This window comes from Aspergillus alliaceus, assembly GCF_009176365.1.
Source record: "Aspergillus alliaceus strain CBS 536.65 unplaced genomic scaffold BDW43scaffold_19, whole genome shotgun sequence".
NCBI lineage: Eukaryota > Fungi > Ascomycota > Eurotiomycetes > Eurotiales > Aspergillaceae > Aspergillus > Aspergillus alliaceus.
This window is the reverse complement of record NW_022474702.1, coordinates 316,428-332,263: the sequence shown is the minus strand read 5'-3', so window position 1 is coordinate 332,263 and position 15,836 is coordinate 316,428. Positions and strand designations below refer to the sequence as shown.

Genomic DNA, 15,836 nt, shown 5'->3' with positions numbered 1-15,836 from the left:
ATGCCTTTCCTGTGGTTTGTAGATGGTAGCGCCCGCCTGTAAACCTCGGTCAGCCACATTAGGGGAGTCATCCCCGAGACGATATACTGGTTGGCCTGGTCGGATATCTTAAGAAAGTTTCGCCTTGGAGATAGACAATGGTCTGCTCTTTCTTTAATCGATTGGACCCCCCTTTGGTGCTTCTGGGCCTATTAGTGGAGCTTTTACCCTAGTGAAATAAAGGTGAAGGAAGGCATGGTCTCTCCTAGGTTTAGTTAATTCCCTCTACTGATTAGCCATATTCTACCTGTAAATTTTACACAGAGATGATACGACTGTGACTCATTGCCCAGGCCGGAAAGAAGAAAGGATTTAATACGCTACGTGCGATGGCTGTCTTGTAGGGACGGCTTGGATAAATAGTATAGGCCTAGCTTGACGGGAAAGGTTTCCCGTAGAAATTAAGAATCAAGAGAATAAAAATAAAAAATTAAATCAAAATAAAAAGACAGAGAGAAGAAAGAAAAAGTACACAACAAGGGGAAGAAAAAGCCAGTAAATCTTATGGGAGGTGAGTAAGCCATCTATTGTAAAACATTAGTTATTGATAGGATCCTTCGTGCAACACTTGAAGTTTACTAGAAAGCAACATGTACTCTAGCCATACCAAGCGATGTTCACTAATCTGGACCAAAAATGCTATATTGAGGTTGGAGACACGAAGGTTCTGTCTTCGAGACTGCCTCGTATTGGGGGAAAATAACAGGCAAAGCTAAGATTTTTAAAATTTTATGAGATCGTACGCACCGTAGGAAATATTATCGCCTGCCATATTCTCTATCTTTCCTCCGTTCCTCTACTTCTTTTTAATCTGGAGTTGATATTCATTGGCCTACTGTACCAAGAACAAGCCGCTTAGCAAGCCCTAAAGCCACCAAGTAGCCACCAAGTACTTGAAACAGAAACAGGAAAAGCGAAGCGAGAAGAATGGTCTCATTACTTTTAGAAATTGCAAATCGGCGCTTTAGTCGGATTGGATTTTGGCAGATCTTCGGTGAAAAGAACTTTATGCCATGCAGTGCAACGCCTTAGGAGAATAATAGTCACGGATATAAGCAAGGGCCTTGCGGGATCCGCATGCAAGTTCAATTTTGAGTATGTAATGGAAACCGGGAATGCAGGGGTTTGTTGGACGATCAACCGCTGCTTGGCAAGGGGGAATTTACTCCAGAGACCGGCCTTCTCCGAGATTTATATCAATCCGGCTTTAGCTCGTCACGGCGACTTAGGGCTTACCTTCCTCCCGAGGAAAAATGCCATTGTTCAATGAGTCAATGAAATTATTTTTATGTACCACATTATAACATAAATGCCTCGATTCGGCGTGCAGTCCTTCCCACAACAATTGGAACCGTTGCAGCCACTGCTTGGCTGAAGGATTTGGCGATTATTGGCCCTTCTGCGCTGACAATTCTAATTTTATCCGTTCCCCAGTTTGTCGAATTCAGCCCAATTTGCCGTCCGTGACTGCAACATTATGGGTGCACGCCATGAAATACCCCCAATGGCCAATGGCCCATCGCCAGCCCCGATTGAGCCCCCGCCTGATGGGGGACTGAGGGCTTGGACACAGGCAGTAATGGGCCACATGGTATGCTTCAATACCTGGGGATACATTGCCAGCTTTGGTGTCTTCCAAGCCTACTACCAGAATACTCTGGGGGTATCCTCGTCGGCAATTTCATGGGTCGGATCCGTGCAAATTTTTCTCATCTTCTTTGTCGGGACATTTTCAGGCCGTGCGCTGGACGCCGGATTTTTCCGCCCCGTCTACTACACAGGGGTGCTCCTGCAGCTCCTTGGGGTCTTCATGACCTCCCTCGCGACCCGCTACTGGCAGCTCTTCCTCGCACAGGGCATCTGCACGGGGCTAGGCAGTGGTCTGCAGTTCTGTCCCGTTATGGGATTGGTGGCCACCTACTTTGCCAAACGTCGGGTCTTTGCCTTGGCGTTTGGTCTCGTCGGAAGTGGGACCGGGGGGATGCTCTTCCCCGGCCTAGTCAAGGCGTTGATGCCGATCATCGGGTTTGGCTGGACCCTGCGCGTCTTAGGATTCGTCATGCTTGGCACCAGTATTCCGGCCATGTCACTGCTGAAACCCCGGTTACCCCCACGGAGGTCTGGTCCACTCGTGGAATGGTCGGCCTTCAAGGAGCCCACCTATGTGCTCTTTTGCATCGGCATGTTCCTCAACTTTTGGGGTCTGTATTTCGCCTTTTACTACGTGGGTGCCTTCGGTCGTTCCGTCATTGGTTTATCCTACTCGGAGTCGACCAATCTCATCATCGTCACCAACGGGGTCGGCATCGTAGGCCGGCTTATCCCCGCCTTCTTAGCGGATGCCTACTTTGGTCCCCTGAATACTATCATCCCGCTGGCTTTAGGGGCTAGTCTGATGATGTTCTGCTGGGCGGCCGTGCACTCGGTCGCGGGGTTGTACGTTTTTGCCGTGTTATACGGCATGTTCTCCAACGGGGTACAGGGCCTGTGGCCATCGACACTCTCCAGTTTGACTCCGGACCTCACCAAGACAGGGGTCCGCATTGGTATGGGCTTCACTGTCGTAAGCTTCGCCTGTTTAACTGGCCCCCCTCTCGGTGGAGCCCTCATTGCCAGGGCAGATGGTTACATTGGAGCGCAAATTTGGGGTGGATTGACCTTCGCATTGGGCGCGGTGGTTCTGATTACCGCACGACTGTCGAAAACAGGGGCGTCTGTGAAGGCCAAGATTTAATTTAGATCTGATATTTCCGAATGTACATAGATTTGCAGCGGATATTCGCGGGAAGTCTACCAGTCTACACATCTATATTAAGCACATCCGGCGCCAGTCGAAAATAATTGTCGATCATCTTTCTCCACGACTCCGTCAAAGGGACACTTACAGCGACTTGTTTTCAAGTCTGACGGCGACCCGCCTCGTATTGATTACTCTGCATAAGAGGAATGGAGACGGAACCCCACAAAAATGACAGTGCATTGAGTCCATCGGAGAGCGAGTAAAACTGGTCTGGAAAACCCCCTCGTCTCAACGGCTTTAGGTCCGTGACGAACACAGAATGAGATTATACAGGAGCGCTCCAATCGTGACGCTGCCAACGCGTGGAACGAACTTGGACGCCACCTCCACGACATTAGGTTCGAAATTCTGTGCGCTTTCGTTAGGGAGGTCCTTAGCTCCTATTGCTTAATACGACAAAATGCGTACCTTCTCTGAAGAAACATTAACACAGATGGCCCCACGCTGGAGCCACTTCGTGTTCACTTTGAACGCCGGATCTGGTACCGCCGAGATGACGACCTGAGACCGCTGCAGGGCATCCCTCAGACTCCAGTTGGGGAGATCTTTCCCGTGCAATCCTTCAGTATTCCAAGGATAATAGATCCGTTGGAAGAGCTGAACACCAGTGATGTCCACACTGTAGACGCGAGCGCCTTCCCCGGCAAGCAACCGTGCGAGGGGCAACCCCACGACATCAGACCGGTTGATGATGCAGATCTCTTGATCTCGCAACTTCTCTCCCGCCAGTCGAGTGCGATCATGGATCTGCATCCATTCAAGGATCCACGCTACCGCTCTTGGCGTGCATGGGATAATGCTTTTTCCTTGTTCTGGCTGTCTAGGCCCTTCTGTGGGCTCGGAGAGCCGGTCCAGAGTCTGGCGATTGAGACCTTCCACATCCTTTTCTGGCGTGACAAGTTGTCTGATTGTATCATCCCTCTTGTCACCGAAAATCGGATAATACACCATGATACCATGGATGCTAGTATTTCCGTTAATCGCCCGAACATAGGTTGCCACATTCTCAGGCGACAACTTCACCAGGTGGAAATACACTCCGCTAAACCTGCATGTTAGTGACATGGATTCCAATCCTTATCAGTTCATGCAATCAGGCTTACATATCTTCACAGGTTTTGCGAGTCCAGTTTGCATACTGGTGAGAGCCAACATCATCACTGGCTAAGATGCCCATAAGATAGAGGCGCCTTGGGGAGTCTCTCACTCGCTCGGAGATCAGGCGGAGTGTTTTCCGGGCCAGCTCGTCTGGCTGAATTGTTTCGCCAATGCGTGGAGCCATTCTAAAATACTTCTTCGCCGTAAATTAAGGAGAGTCAACTCGGAAAAGATGCTCAATGTCAACGTAAAGCGGAAATCTAGGAGGCGGTAGACTTCCGCGGCTCACTGGGCCCTTAAAATACTAGAGTCTACGATGCAGGCTCTCGTCATGGAGTACGCGTACTCCCCTCAATATCACGCATATTATGATGTGAATGCCGTCTTCATCTGCATAGGCTCCTGACCAGAACGAGATTCATTTCGAGGACACCCACCCGGACTAATCGACTCGCCATTAGATCCCTACATCGGGGAATACCCTAATGGATCAACAAGTGATACCAAGCTTCTCAACAAGTAGCCCTTCCCCGCTATCGGACTCCGCGTAAGGCCGTTTAGTAGTCCATGTCTGGTATATAATGTAAATGACAAGCTGATGATCTTAATAGCCGGGCATTCACTCACGTAGAAGAGATCCACTGATCTTCCCCTCCTTCAACAACTTGTTTCATTCAGCGAGCGAGCGGCACGCCGCTATTGACCCGCCGTCATGCCAGCTGATGGAGACGATCAAGGCCCCAAATACGCGCGGAGTTCTTGGCATATCTATACGCCCTGGCCAGATCTATACAACAGCCCCGCTATTGGTCGTAATGTGCTCAGGTCTCTTTCCTCTACTTGCCACCTTCGCTGACCGAAATTAGCCCTAGGTTTTGTCCGTAAAAGGGCATATAAACGGGTGGGCTTCCTGCTTGTGTTAGGCCCCAGATCATTGCAATCTCCATTGTGACAGCTTCATTCCTTTCTATCATGGGTTCAACATTGTCCCGCACTTACTCACCTTCCACTCCTGCAACTGACCTCGTCGTGGTGGGAGGCGGTGCTAGTGGAGTTGCAATCCTTCTCCAGTTGATTGAACGAGCCAAGAAGGGACAGGCGCTGAAAGAAGTCATTTTTGTGGAAAAGAATGGCCAGCCAGGACCTGGCCTGCCATACTCGTCCCAATGTACGGGTACCATCCTAAATATGCATACCGATACCATGGGGTTATATCATGACAACCCCCTCCATTTTACCCAGTGGCGAAAAGACCTAGAAAGTGGGCCTTTTCCGTCACGGGCAAGCTATGGAGAGTATCTTCAGGCTATGTGGGCGCAGGCATTTGAGGAAGCCCAGCAGCTCGGATTGGGTGTCTCAGTTATTCATCAAGAGGCGCGAGACGTTGATCGACAGACAGATGGCACAATGCTCTTGACTCTCCAGGATGGGACCCAGTTGCCCGCCAAGTCTGTTGTGTTGGCCCTGGGTAACTTTACTTCTGTGTGCAACACTCACCTCGTCAATCTGCCTGGGTTCTTCCCAGGGCCATGGCCTACGTCTCAACTGAGAGCTATTCCCTCTGATGCTTCGGTTATTATTGTCGGCTCACGACTTTCGGCTGTTGATGCAGCTATCTTTCTCTCCGCGAATGGACATCAGGGCCCTATTACTTTCATGTCGCGTAGTGGCAGTCTTCCTAAAGTCCAAGGGGAGTCAGCACCTTTCACTCGCCGCTATGCCTTGCACGACCTTGCAAGGCATATCGAGGAGAACGCCGATGAAAACTTGCTTCAGGTAACAAGTAATCTAATGGAAGAGATCTTCCACGCTACCAATGGCGACTGGAGCTGGCTCCACAACGATGAATCTCCCGTCAAACAGCTGGAATACGATATACACGCTGCAAAAACCGGTCGAGTCGCATGGCAGACAGTGCTGCGCAGCACAGCCCCAGTCATCGAGCGGTACTGGAACAGTCTATCCACCAAAAGCCAGCAGCTCTTTATGGACAAGTTCTTCAGTCCCTGGATGAGATACCGCCATGGAATGCCAGTATCAAATGCCCAAAAAATCCTTAAATTGTTGCAGAAAGGACAGCTACAGGTAGTACAAGGTGACCGGGTACACTGGGATGGCACCTTCAGGGCACAAACTTCCATCGGCCTTCTCGAAGCCCCCTATGTGATCGAGGCGACCGGGCAGGAGTGCCAGCTCGACCGCATTGAGTCACCACTGATTCAGTCCGCAGTTGAAAAGGGACTCCTTACACCTCATCCTGCTGGCGGTGTAGCCGTTGACTTCAACAGTCTGCGTGCCTCAGAGGGCCTGTATGCCATCGGGTCGCTTACTCGAGGTACGCATTTCTATGTGAGCGCTATCGACCGCGTTGCCGCGCACGCCGCCCGAATCGCAGACGCCGTAACACAAGAGCCCATCGCACGGCCCTTACATATCGCGATCTTCCTAGGAAGTGACCTCTTCTCACATCTCATGGCCAGTACCCTGGTCCCCCAACTCCTGGCAGCCGGCCACACGCCCTTCGTCTTCCTCCCAGTACATAAGGCGAACCGCAAAACCACTCCCCCCTTCGAACTACGCGAGCTAGCTTTCTTCGAGCGAGAGCTATTACAAAAGCATGTCATCCCATACTTCAAAATCGACAAACCCCAAGGAGCAGCACATATGACAGTCGAGCAAATGAAGAGCGCATATGGTATCCTCGTCCAAGAGGTTCCCAACGTGAACAGCGCTTCCTTCATCAACAGCCTCCGAAAGCATCACATCGACGTGGGTCTATCGCTGCGATGCTACCAGCGCTTCAAAACAGATATTATCCGTTACTTCTCCCGGCCCAGGAGGCTACTCAACCTTCACCCGGGCACCCTCCCTGCTTATCGTGGTGTTATGACGACGGTCCGAGCCATGAAGAATAAGGAGACACACTTCGGGTACTCCCTCCACGATATCGACGAGGAATGGGATGCAGGTGATCTTGTTGAAATCCGCAAGCATCCTATAGACTATTCCAAGTCGATGCTGCATTTTATGAATGATGTGTATGGAATGGGGGCCAAGTTGGCGGCGGATGTGTGTGATAAGATCGCTCGGGGCAAAGAGCTACCCAATGTTCCGCAAAAGGCTGAGGAGAGTGGCTATTATACCTTCCCGACGAAAGAAGACCTCGAGGGCTACCGTCAAGACGGGATCCGGCTGGTTGACGCAGAAAGTATAGTAAATGTTATCGTGGAGTCGTTTGCGCCTCTCGAGAAGCAGGAGAAGTTCCGGGCACACATTGACGAAGTTGTTCAGAAATGGTACGAGCAGAATAGGCAGTAATTGTGGAACCATGATTTCTCAGGGCTGGACTGCTTTCATTTTATTGGAGTTTTCGGTGGTATTGATTCTGTCTCATTCTCTACTATTGTGGAGCATCACAAAGGCTTTCATTTAAAAATATAAACGAGTCAATGGCATTTCCTAGATTTCTCAGTAACTGCCTTACGGTATCTCTTTTCTTTCTGTGGTACTTCTGGATTCGTATCTAGAGCAACCAATCTCAAGTTAACCCCTACCACTGTGTATATTTCTACGTCAGGACCGTGCCTAATAAGCATAAAACACTATCCCGCTGTCATATCGTATACGACCTCCTCACCCCCAACAAGATGGGTCCCCGACTATGTTTGGTGCTTCTAGCTCCACAGATAATCACGGAATAATCTCCCCAACGGCTATATAGGGCCACCCCGAGACATCTCTATCCCAAACCAACCATCCCACCACCATCCAACAAATGCCGAATAGTCTCTCCATTGGCGGTATAGTTCCCCCTGGCCCTCAATAAGATTCCTGAAAAAGCCGTCTACCAGATCCAAGTATATTGCACCCAGGCAAAGGTGGAGAAAGGATAAAGGAGGAAGCCGTTTTAAAGTGAGATACTATCCTGCAGACTCCTCGCGCTAAGATCCCAACCCGCGATATAAAGCTTCATGAAAATTCTTGGTCTTTTTGGCAACTCAGCGTAATTCTACGGGAAAGTATAGCGATCTTCCGGATAATCTTCTTCCACTATGAAATTCCAAACCCCCGCTCTTCTTCTTCCAACCCTTGCGCTGGCCGCCAAGAGATCCGATACATGGGGCGGAAGCGTCTCTCGCGGCCCGTCGAAGTCGACTATCACTAATGCTGTGACGACGCTTATTCTCGGTGCTGCGCCGGCTACGCAGAATGGTGTGCTGTTCCTCTGGCCTGGGATGAGCAACAGTACTGGTGATCTTGTTCAGACGACGCTGGAGAGCTGGGCTAGCAATGATTGGTGTGGTGCAAAGTCGGGCGAGTGGTGTGTGTGTGCGAGTTTGTTCGGTAGCTTTGGACAGTTGGATGGCAATGCTTCGCCTGTTGGGGGTGATGATCAGCTGCGGATTGAGTATACTTTGCTAGAGGATAATGACACTTGGTTGCAGTATGTTTCTCTTCTTTATTTATTAGTCAGTGATTATCGGGGCAACGTTGACGGATGCGATTTAAAGGGATGTCACCAACGCGAAGACAGGAGTCGTCCTGTCTACCATCTCGCATAAGTCCGGTCCTTACATGACTGGGTGAGTTCTCTCCTATCTGCCCCTGGGTGTAAGGGGTACAATATACTAATTAAGCCAGCTACGGAACTGGCACTGAATGCAACGAGGATTGCACCAGGACCATTGCCGCCCAGAAATACGTGGACACGAAAATCACCCTGGCGGAGGCTGACGAGACTTTCGGTAACACGATCTCTTCCGCTGGTGGTGCGACATACTCTGGGTTGACTTCCAGTGAGGGTGGTAAGATGTGGCAGATTAAGTCCATTAATGTTCCTGCCATGTCGTAAGGGATGCATGCCATTTGCCATGTGGGCGTGACATCACGGGAGTGTCAGGAGCCCTAGCATTCCAGTCGAGCTTAACGTTACTTCAACTTGGATTGTATATGTATTTGAGATTGGCAGGGTTTATCGGGAATATTGTACATATAATTTGTATAACATTGTATACCTTGAGAGTAAAATTTGGATCGCCGGTCGATCCATCTTTTCTGTAACTCTATTTAGTCTACGCCGTTCGAGGACTTTGTATGGCATGACTCTTAGAAACCAGCAGGCCTGTGCAAATTCTAGAAGGCCTACGACATATATTGCAGTATTTACTTGAATCACACGATACTGTGTACCATACCAGATCAAACTACATATCCACATTAATCTACATATTCATGACCTAAACATTAGCCAACTATAGACAAAAAACCAACAATATACAAAAATAAGACAAATTATCTATAAGAAAGAAGCACAAAGCAAACAAATCAGCAAATTAAAGAAATTAAAGAAAAAAGAAAACCGCCCCGAAGGGTCGAGAGGGGAAAAAACAACTCCTCCACACCAACCCCCTTCCCAGCCCCCTCGCAAACCCCACCACCAATCACCACCCGTCCAACCCAACCCAACCCTAACACTCATACTGAAGATACCACCCCGTCTCCCCATCCTGCTCCAAGAAAACCTCACTCTCCTTCTCCAACCTCGCCCTAAAAACCATCTCTTCCTTGCACTCCGCCAGCCCCACGGTATGCTCATGCGCCCCGCTCACACCGGGCCAATTCGTAAAATCCGCAGCCCCAATGCTATCCCCCTCCGCCTTGGCTCCCTGCCACACCCGCACCAGCGCATTATCTCCAGCCTTGAAGTTGCGCTCCTCCAGCACACCCCACATTAGAGTGCAGGATTTTGCGCCCGAGGGTACTGAGAAGGTCATTGTTTGGGACCATTCTTTGTCTGCGGACTTGGTGAGGTTTATGTTCTGTTCGGAGACCGGGTTCTCAGAGTCTGAGAGGTAGGTTTGCATTTTTGGTAGGTAGATTTCTGATTTGCCGGCTGGGCAGGAGGGAGTTGGAGATGGCGTTGGGGACGGAGATGGCGTTGGGGTGGTGTCGGGACAGCCGGATTCGAGGGCGCAGGGGTCGATGCTGCAGCAGCCGCGGAAATTGTTGATTTGGCAGACGTAGAAGGCTGTTCCGGGTTTGCATTGCGTGTCGTCGCGGGTGGTGAGGGTGGTTGGGAGAGCGGTGGTCAGGGTGAGGAGGGTGGTCAAGGCTGTGGCCCAAGTTGTGGTGTGGAAGTGCATTTTGATTGTGGGATTAAGGGTATTAGAATTAGGGGAATATTATTAGAGATTATAGTCGTGTTAAGAGTTAAGAGTAAGAGAAGTAATGTGATATGGTAGTTTGTGGTTTGTTGTGGTGTGTTGTGGTGGCTATGCTATGCAATTGAGTTGATGATGATGAGGAATAATTCTCCTGGACGGCGGATCTTGTCCATATATTTATATTCGGCAATGGGGCATAGGAAGATTAATAACACAGTGGATCAGAAAAAGCGAAGAAATTGGGCAAAAACATACAGAAAGTAAAAAAGAAACAAGGTAAACAGAGGAAGGCTAAAGATAGACGCAAGGCGCAGGGAAACCCTTACCCAGCCGAAGCTCACCGGAAATCCGGGGAAGTACGGAAACCCTGGGAAAAAAAAAAGGAGTCCAGTTAAGGTGAGGCTGATCGTCGGGTTGGTGTCTTTTACCATTGGATCTTTGGCTCCCATTCTGTGGACCCGCCAAGTCAACTAACGACTGGCGGTCTAGGGCTGTGCAAAAAGTCACACAATGCATGCTGGTGACATGACTTTCTATCTGCCTGTGTGATGCTGCAATGCATCCCGTTGGCCAGCATCCTGGTCCCAGCTGCTTCTCCACAGCCTGCCTCTTTTCACTGTGAGAGGCCCGGAGCGGATTCTTATTATTCACTCCTCGGCACTGGCAACACAGAATAACTACTGCCACCGCCAGTAGGTTCGACAACCATGGTTCGGCCCCGAGAGAATTGTCACAGAGTTTGCGGGCCTGAAATCGTAGGATGCAACGGCCCCGAGGACAGTAAGATGGCTTGGTGGATCCCTGGTACAGTTGCATGGTTCTATCTTTAGCTGACAGCTTTAGTTTGACAGCAAAAAAAGCTCAGCAGACAGAGAGCGACCCGACCAAGTCAGATGAGTACACGGCTGTGCAGTTCTAAGAGAAGCAGCGTATCAAAAGCAACCAACAGTTGACATTGCCGGGGACGTGCAGGTCTCGGCACTCGGCCTTATCAGTTGCATACACGAAGCGCGGTGGGTCTGACAACGTGAATATCGATAGCAAGTATACAGTTGTCTCAGATCAAGACAAGACGACAATTTCAGATCGTAGGAAATATTCGCATTACCTAAGACGGTGGACAGCCTGAGGCTTGGTCGTAATATTTTCGTACGCAGTGGAATACACCGCAATGTCTCTCGCAAGGCGTACCAAATTAAGGACTTCCTCAGCAGTTATCGAAAATCATTGGGGCTGTTCATCTTGGGTCTATTTGTGCATTCGACGTTGGGAAAGGATATGGCAAGAAGATAAGCGTCTAAGAGTTCGCCTAACCTAAAATCGCTAAAATAAGTACAACGTATCCAAGTCCCAGCATGTCTCACTACCACTAGTATACGAGAATGAAACAAAAGATGTAACAGTATCTACTCCTCCGGCCGCCCAATATCGATCCCAAACCGCTTACCCTCCCACAACCCCAGACCAAACATCAATCCACTGAAAACCCCGCGTTTCACCAACTCCTTATCGTCGTACCATTCCGATCCGGGCGGAATGACGTCGGGCTTCAACATCTCCGAGCCAGCCAACAGCGTGGCAGCCCCAGCGATGCTGCTCGGGTTCACGGGGATCACCTCCCTCGTGCGTAGCAAGTAAAATGCAACAAGCGTGCAGAGGACCATGGCGGCAAGAAACCCTTCAAGTATCCGTGTCGAAACGCCACTTTGTTGGAGACGAACGCGCGTAGGATCCATAACTGTGCCATTGTATATCGTCTCGTTCTGAGGGGGAAGTCGGGAGTTCCCATTGAGGCTTTGAGCCATAAGAACACGGTAGAGATGCTGGGTGGCATTCACCACGGCGGGGAGCCGGTCCGCCTGTTCGACATCCGAGATCATCAGGGTCTTTTGATCTTTTATCATAGCGGTGAAGAAGATATCCAATGCCTCATCCTCAGCGGTACTCTGTGGTAAGAACATATTGAATGCCAACTGAGATGCAAAGTTGTCTGAGTTTGCGAACCGTCTGCTCGAGGACTCATCCGGCTTAGCTTTGTTGATCTTTAGCCCGGGAAGGGCGAATTTTGTATCCACGTCCACTACATCAACATACGGCGTGCATGTGAACCCACGTATGCCGTCCGTGGAATTGGGGTTGGTTAGTACGCCATATAATCCAATCATCGACGGACAGCCCGGATTCTTGTATATGATTTCTGTAGTTCGAAAGGCACCGAAGACCGTACGGGTCCTGTCAGTGGCGTTGGTTGTGACGGCCACATCGTATGACCGGAAGATAGTTCCGTTATCGAGCTTCTGAGAGAAAGTGGTACAATTATCTCCGATAAACACATCTACTGAGGTGGTGGGGCTGCCTTGGAATGTTTTCGCTCTTAATATCTGGTTCGCTTCAAGAGCAGTGCAGTCGAGGCCCGCACGGAGTGCAGGCAGTGTCACGTCCAAGATGCTTTGAGCCGCAGAGCTCTGATTTGTAGGCTTATATAAAGCATTCCGCTTCACATCCGTTAGGGAGTTTTCCTTCAGAGCAGGAAACACTAGCTCATCATATGTCCAGTCTGGATATGAGACATTTGTCGCAACGACAAGAGCTCCGGTAAGACCGATCCCTCTGTGGGTTGGATTAAAGGGCTTAGGATCCACTGTCAAGTTAAATGTGTCACTTCTTGAGATAGACACTGCACGCACAAAGCTCACGTCTTCGGTCGAATATAAGCCGCTCGCTGCGATAGTCAAACAAGGTGCCAGAACCATGGTCAGCGCCGTAGCGGAAATCGCATACTTCATCTTGGCCAGCGCACTCCAAAGGCTATGAACCGTGAGTTTCGAGAGGTAGTTATCCATCAAGCTTTCCTGTGCCGTCCGCCCCCCTCGTCTCAGGTCCACGTAGGGTTGAATGACCTGAGTGGAAAAGTGGGTACCATCGAACAGAGCCTGTATTAGTATCATTATAAAAGCAGGAATGTAAACCCAGGTGTAGCGAATATAGCCATCAGATCTGACATCTGTCAGGCCATTATGTTGTTGAGATATCTGGTAGGTGGTCTCTAGTCCTGCAATGACAAGGAGAGGCACGGCCAATGTAAGACTTCGCCACCACAATGTCATCGAGAGAGGCCTCCACCAGGATAATGGACTAATCGATTGGGAAGAGCGAACCTCTTCTTTAGTCTGGTGTTCCGCGACGATGCGGAAGGTCCATTGGCCGGCCTTGCTCTCGATCTGCGAGGTGAATTGACCGTCAGAGAGCGATGCTTTCATATCCTTCCTATTTTTGATGCCAGAGAGTCTCTCAGACAGATCTGAGCTCCTTGCAAGTATCGTTGCCAGACCAGATATCGTTCCAGGGTCGCAAGGCGTGTTCTTCACTGGTCTCCACAGCCACATCATTCCCGACACCAAGATCAGCAGCGCCAGGGTGGCTTCCATGAGCCGAACGGATAATTCTCGCACAACGAGCCTCTTGGTACTTGCTGAATACGTCCCATCCAATGACTCGTCTGCGGGGGTCATCAGGTATTGTCTGGCTATCTGGGCGGCAATTGATTTGTATGTTGAGCGAGACATAGCCTCCAGGGCCGCTGCATCCAACAAAGGCTCGAAGTCGCCCGGGGAGGATACAGTTGCAATCCGGTAAAAGGAGGAGAGATAGTTGTTATTTGGGTCGCTTAAATTCGCCAAGTAACCGTTATCTAGCTGGATCAGGGAGCCTATAGAGCCATGCACAGCCGATAATGTTGAAAGCAACCCAGCACCTACATCCACAGCGGTCACGTCCGGGATCATGCGATTCACCGCGGTCTTGTTGGCAGAGCGGGTATCGATACTCGCCACACTTTGATTGCTTTCGAAAAGCGAAACTAGCCCTGGAGATATTGTGTAGGTGGGCTCGCAAACAATAGATTGCACTCTTGCACTGTTATTCAGCCAATGCGCAGCCGCAAAAATCACCCGTTCATTACGGTCATCACTTGCACTCGCACACTTCTCCAAAAAGACATCTCCTTGATATCCACCCACAGCGGAAGTGCTTCTCATGAACGCTGTGAAATGAAACCGTGCGCAGTCTGTGGTGCTCAGAGTCAAGTTGAGCCTGGTTTGTTCGCAATGTTGAGTTCGGCAGTCTTGTGTCCAGTTTGTGACCTTCGCGACTTCACAATTTAAATCCGCAGAAAACAAGCCCACGGTGCCGGAAACAATAGTGTCCGCAGCTATGAAACCATCGTCAAATTTGTATCCTTTTGAGGCAGATTCGTCCTGTTCACCTACCTGATACGGCCTCGGATTTACGGAAAGGAGGAAACGCATATTGATCTGTCGTTCCAACAGGATGGGGAAGATTGAGGAATTTCGAGCCGACAATGGTCAGCGCAGCATTACTGTCCACTTTCGTACTGTTATAGCCCGTCCCATTGAACGCCGCTTGCGCCGCCAGTTTGGTACTAACATTGCTGATGTGAACATTTTGAAGCATGAACAGGCCCGTCGAAACCACCGTGAGTAGCTTCAGGAGGAGAGTTCCGAGGATGGCGACGGCAACGGCCCAGTGAGAGCGTTTCAGGGCCCTGAACAGGGTAACCACGTTCCAGTCCGAGACATAATCTAGTAGCAAGGTCTGGGATGCCGGCTTCGGTGTCTGGCTCAGGGATTTCCATGGCATGAGTTGCTTCGTGCGATACTCGACTTGTCCCCAAATCCCAGCCACAATAATTAAAACTTAGCTAATGTCAGCAAAGGAGCAAATCCTGTCTGACCCCGAAGTAGAAAAGACAAAAAAAAAAAAAAAAAAAAACCTTCGCCTTACCAGCCGTGGGGCCGTATGTCCAAAGATAACGATACTTCGGGTCACTCGCACTTAATCCATTGTTTCGGTTCGAGAAACTGTAAAGCACTTGGACCACTACGAGTATTATCACGAAGAGTACTGCGAATGCGACAAACACCAAAGGGCGGAGGACTGCGGGTGTCCACAACTTAGGGCCACCGTTGTTCTGGTGGTTGCATTCATAGCGGGTCTCATTTTCTTGACTGGATTCCGAGGTCGACGCCGTGTCTCTGCGTTCGTGGGAGTGGACTTGGATTAACGTATGTTTCTTGGCAGCGGGATTCCATTTTCTGCTGATCCTTTCGGCAAAGGAAGAATCGGGCATCGCGGTCGTAATGATTCATGCCTCATAAAAAGCCATACATGCAGGGGATCATATATACATATTTGACGGATGTCAAAACAGCGAGGAAAAATCAATCTCACGCTCAGAAAGAGGCGGGGGGTCGGGTTAAAAAAGAAATTAGAAAGGTTGAAACGATGCAAGGCTGAGCAAATCCCTTGCCTATCCGATATAAGTCCGTGTCCGTGCAGCCACGCCCGGACTTCGTATTGGCCTCCCTCTCTCAGTGGGGGCCATTTTGAACAATCCTTCTTAATCTTAACCCTGATGTGCACTCTCATTTTCCCGTTGAGGCACTAGTCTTCATTACTGAAGACGGGAAGATCATGGCACCAAAGGTGTCAGACCCCCACGTACATATATCGTGGAGTCGGAAGGTCGTGAACAATCTCGTATCCTTTCAGGCAAGCCCTTAGTCATTGTCCCCTCTATAGCTCATTCATCTTTGTTCTTGTCTTTGTTTGTTAATCTTCTATTTCATAGTAAATGATTCTTTTGGGCGGGGAGGTGGATAATAATTGATAATAAGAAGACAAACGGGGAGCGTAGACGGCGAAGAATATGTATA

At 49.8% G+C, this 15,836-nt stretch overlaps 6 protein-coding genes across 6 annotated transcripts; 3 read left to right on the top strand and 3 right to left on the bottom strand.

Annotated features, from left to right (window-relative positions):
* Positions 1–1,325: 1,325 nt before the first annotated feature.
* BDW43DRAFT_66707 (putative MFS monocarboxylate transporter) lies at positions 1,326–3,000 on the top strand. Its single transcript, XM_032050354.1, has one exon. The coding sequence runs from the start codon at positions 1,517–1,519 to the stop codon at positions 2,771–2,773; it is 1,257 nt and encodes a 418-aa protein (XP_031900845.1). The 5' UTR covers positions 1,326–1,516; the 3' UTR covers positions 2,774–3,000.
* Positions 3,001–3,076: 76 nt separating this feature from the next.
* Positions 3,077–4,121, bottom strand: BDW43DRAFT_299939 (bifunctional methylenetetrahydrofolate dehydrogenase/methenyltetrahydrofolate cyclohydrolase; the record flags this gene model as incomplete). Its single annotated transcript, XM_032044815.1, has 3 exons — positions 3,077–3,187; positions 3,248–3,881; positions 3,943–4,121. The coding sequence occupies 3 exons, from the start codon at positions 4,119–4,121 to the stop codon at positions 3,077–3,079; spliced, it is 924 nt and encodes a 307-aa protein (XP_031900844.1).
* Positions 4,122–4,909: 788 nt separating this feature from the next.
* Positions 4,910–7,255, top strand: BDW43DRAFT_310681 (FAD-NAD(P)-binding-domain-containing protein; the record flags this gene model as incomplete). Its single annotated transcript, XM_032047011.1, has 1 exon — positions 4,910–7,255. The coding sequence occupies one exon, from the start codon at positions 4,910–4,912 to the stop codon at positions 7,253–7,255; it is 2,346 nt and encodes a 781-aa protein (XP_031900843.1).
* Positions 7,256–7,989: 734 nt separating this feature from the next.
* BDW43DRAFT_310680 (uncharacterized protein) lies at positions 7,990–8,789 on the top strand (the record flags this gene model as incomplete). The annotated part of the gene is made up of 3 exons (XM_032047010.1): positions 7,990–8,381; positions 8,449–8,520; positions 8,579–8,789. The coding sequence occupies 3 exons, from the start codon at positions 7,990–7,992 to the stop codon at positions 8,787–8,789; spliced, it is 675 nt and encodes a 224-aa protein (XP_031900842.1).
* A 192-nt stretch (positions 8,790–8,981) lies between these two features.
* Positions 8,982–10,479, bottom strand: BDW43DRAFT_274804 (uncharacterized protein). Its single transcript, XM_032041777.1, has one exon. The coding sequence runs from the start codon at positions 10,078–10,080 to the stop codon at positions 9,406–9,408; it is 675 nt and encodes a 224-aa protein (XP_031900841.1). The 5' UTR covers positions 10,081–10,479; the 3' UTR covers positions 8,982–9,405.
* A 944-nt stretch (positions 10,480–11,423) lies between these two features.
* On the bottom strand, positions 11,424–15,336 carry BDW43DRAFT_274803 (DUF3433 domain-containing protein). The gene is made up of 3 exons (XM_032041776.1): positions 14,905–15,336; positions 14,370–14,816; positions 11,424–14,311 (listed from the first exon to the last, which is right to left on the bottom strand). The coding sequence occupies exons 1-3, from the start codon at positions 15,248–15,250 to the stop codon at positions 11,508–11,510; spliced, it is 3,597 nt and encodes a 1,198-aa protein (XP_031900840.1). The 5' UTR covers positions 15,251–15,336; the 3' UTR covers positions 11,424–11,507.
* Between the last annotated feature and the right edge of the window lie 500 nt (positions 15,337–15,836).

Bases quoted from the DNA above. Each gene is read 5' to 3' on its own strand.
- BDW43DRAFT_66707 (XM_032050354.1), top strand. From the start codon at position 1,517: ATGGGTGCACGCCATGAAATACCCCCAATGGCCAATGGCCCATCGCCA.
- BDW43DRAFT_274803 (XM_032041776.1), bottom strand. From the start codon at position 15,250: ATGCCCGATTCTTCCTTTGCCGAAAGGATCAGCAGAAAATGGAATCCC. The intron at 14,817-14,904 runs GTAAGGCGAAGG...ACATTAGCTAAG, and splicing joins GACATACGGCCCCACGGCTG to TTTTAATTATTGTGGCTGGG. The intron at 14,312-14,369 runs GTAGGTGAACAG...ATGGTTTCATAG, and splicing joins TAAATCCGAGGCCGTATCAG to CTGCGGACACTATTGTTTCC.
- BDW43DRAFT_274804 (XM_032041777.1), bottom strand. From the start codon at position 10,080: ATGCACTTCCACACCACAACTTGGGCCACAGCCTTGACCACCCTCCTC.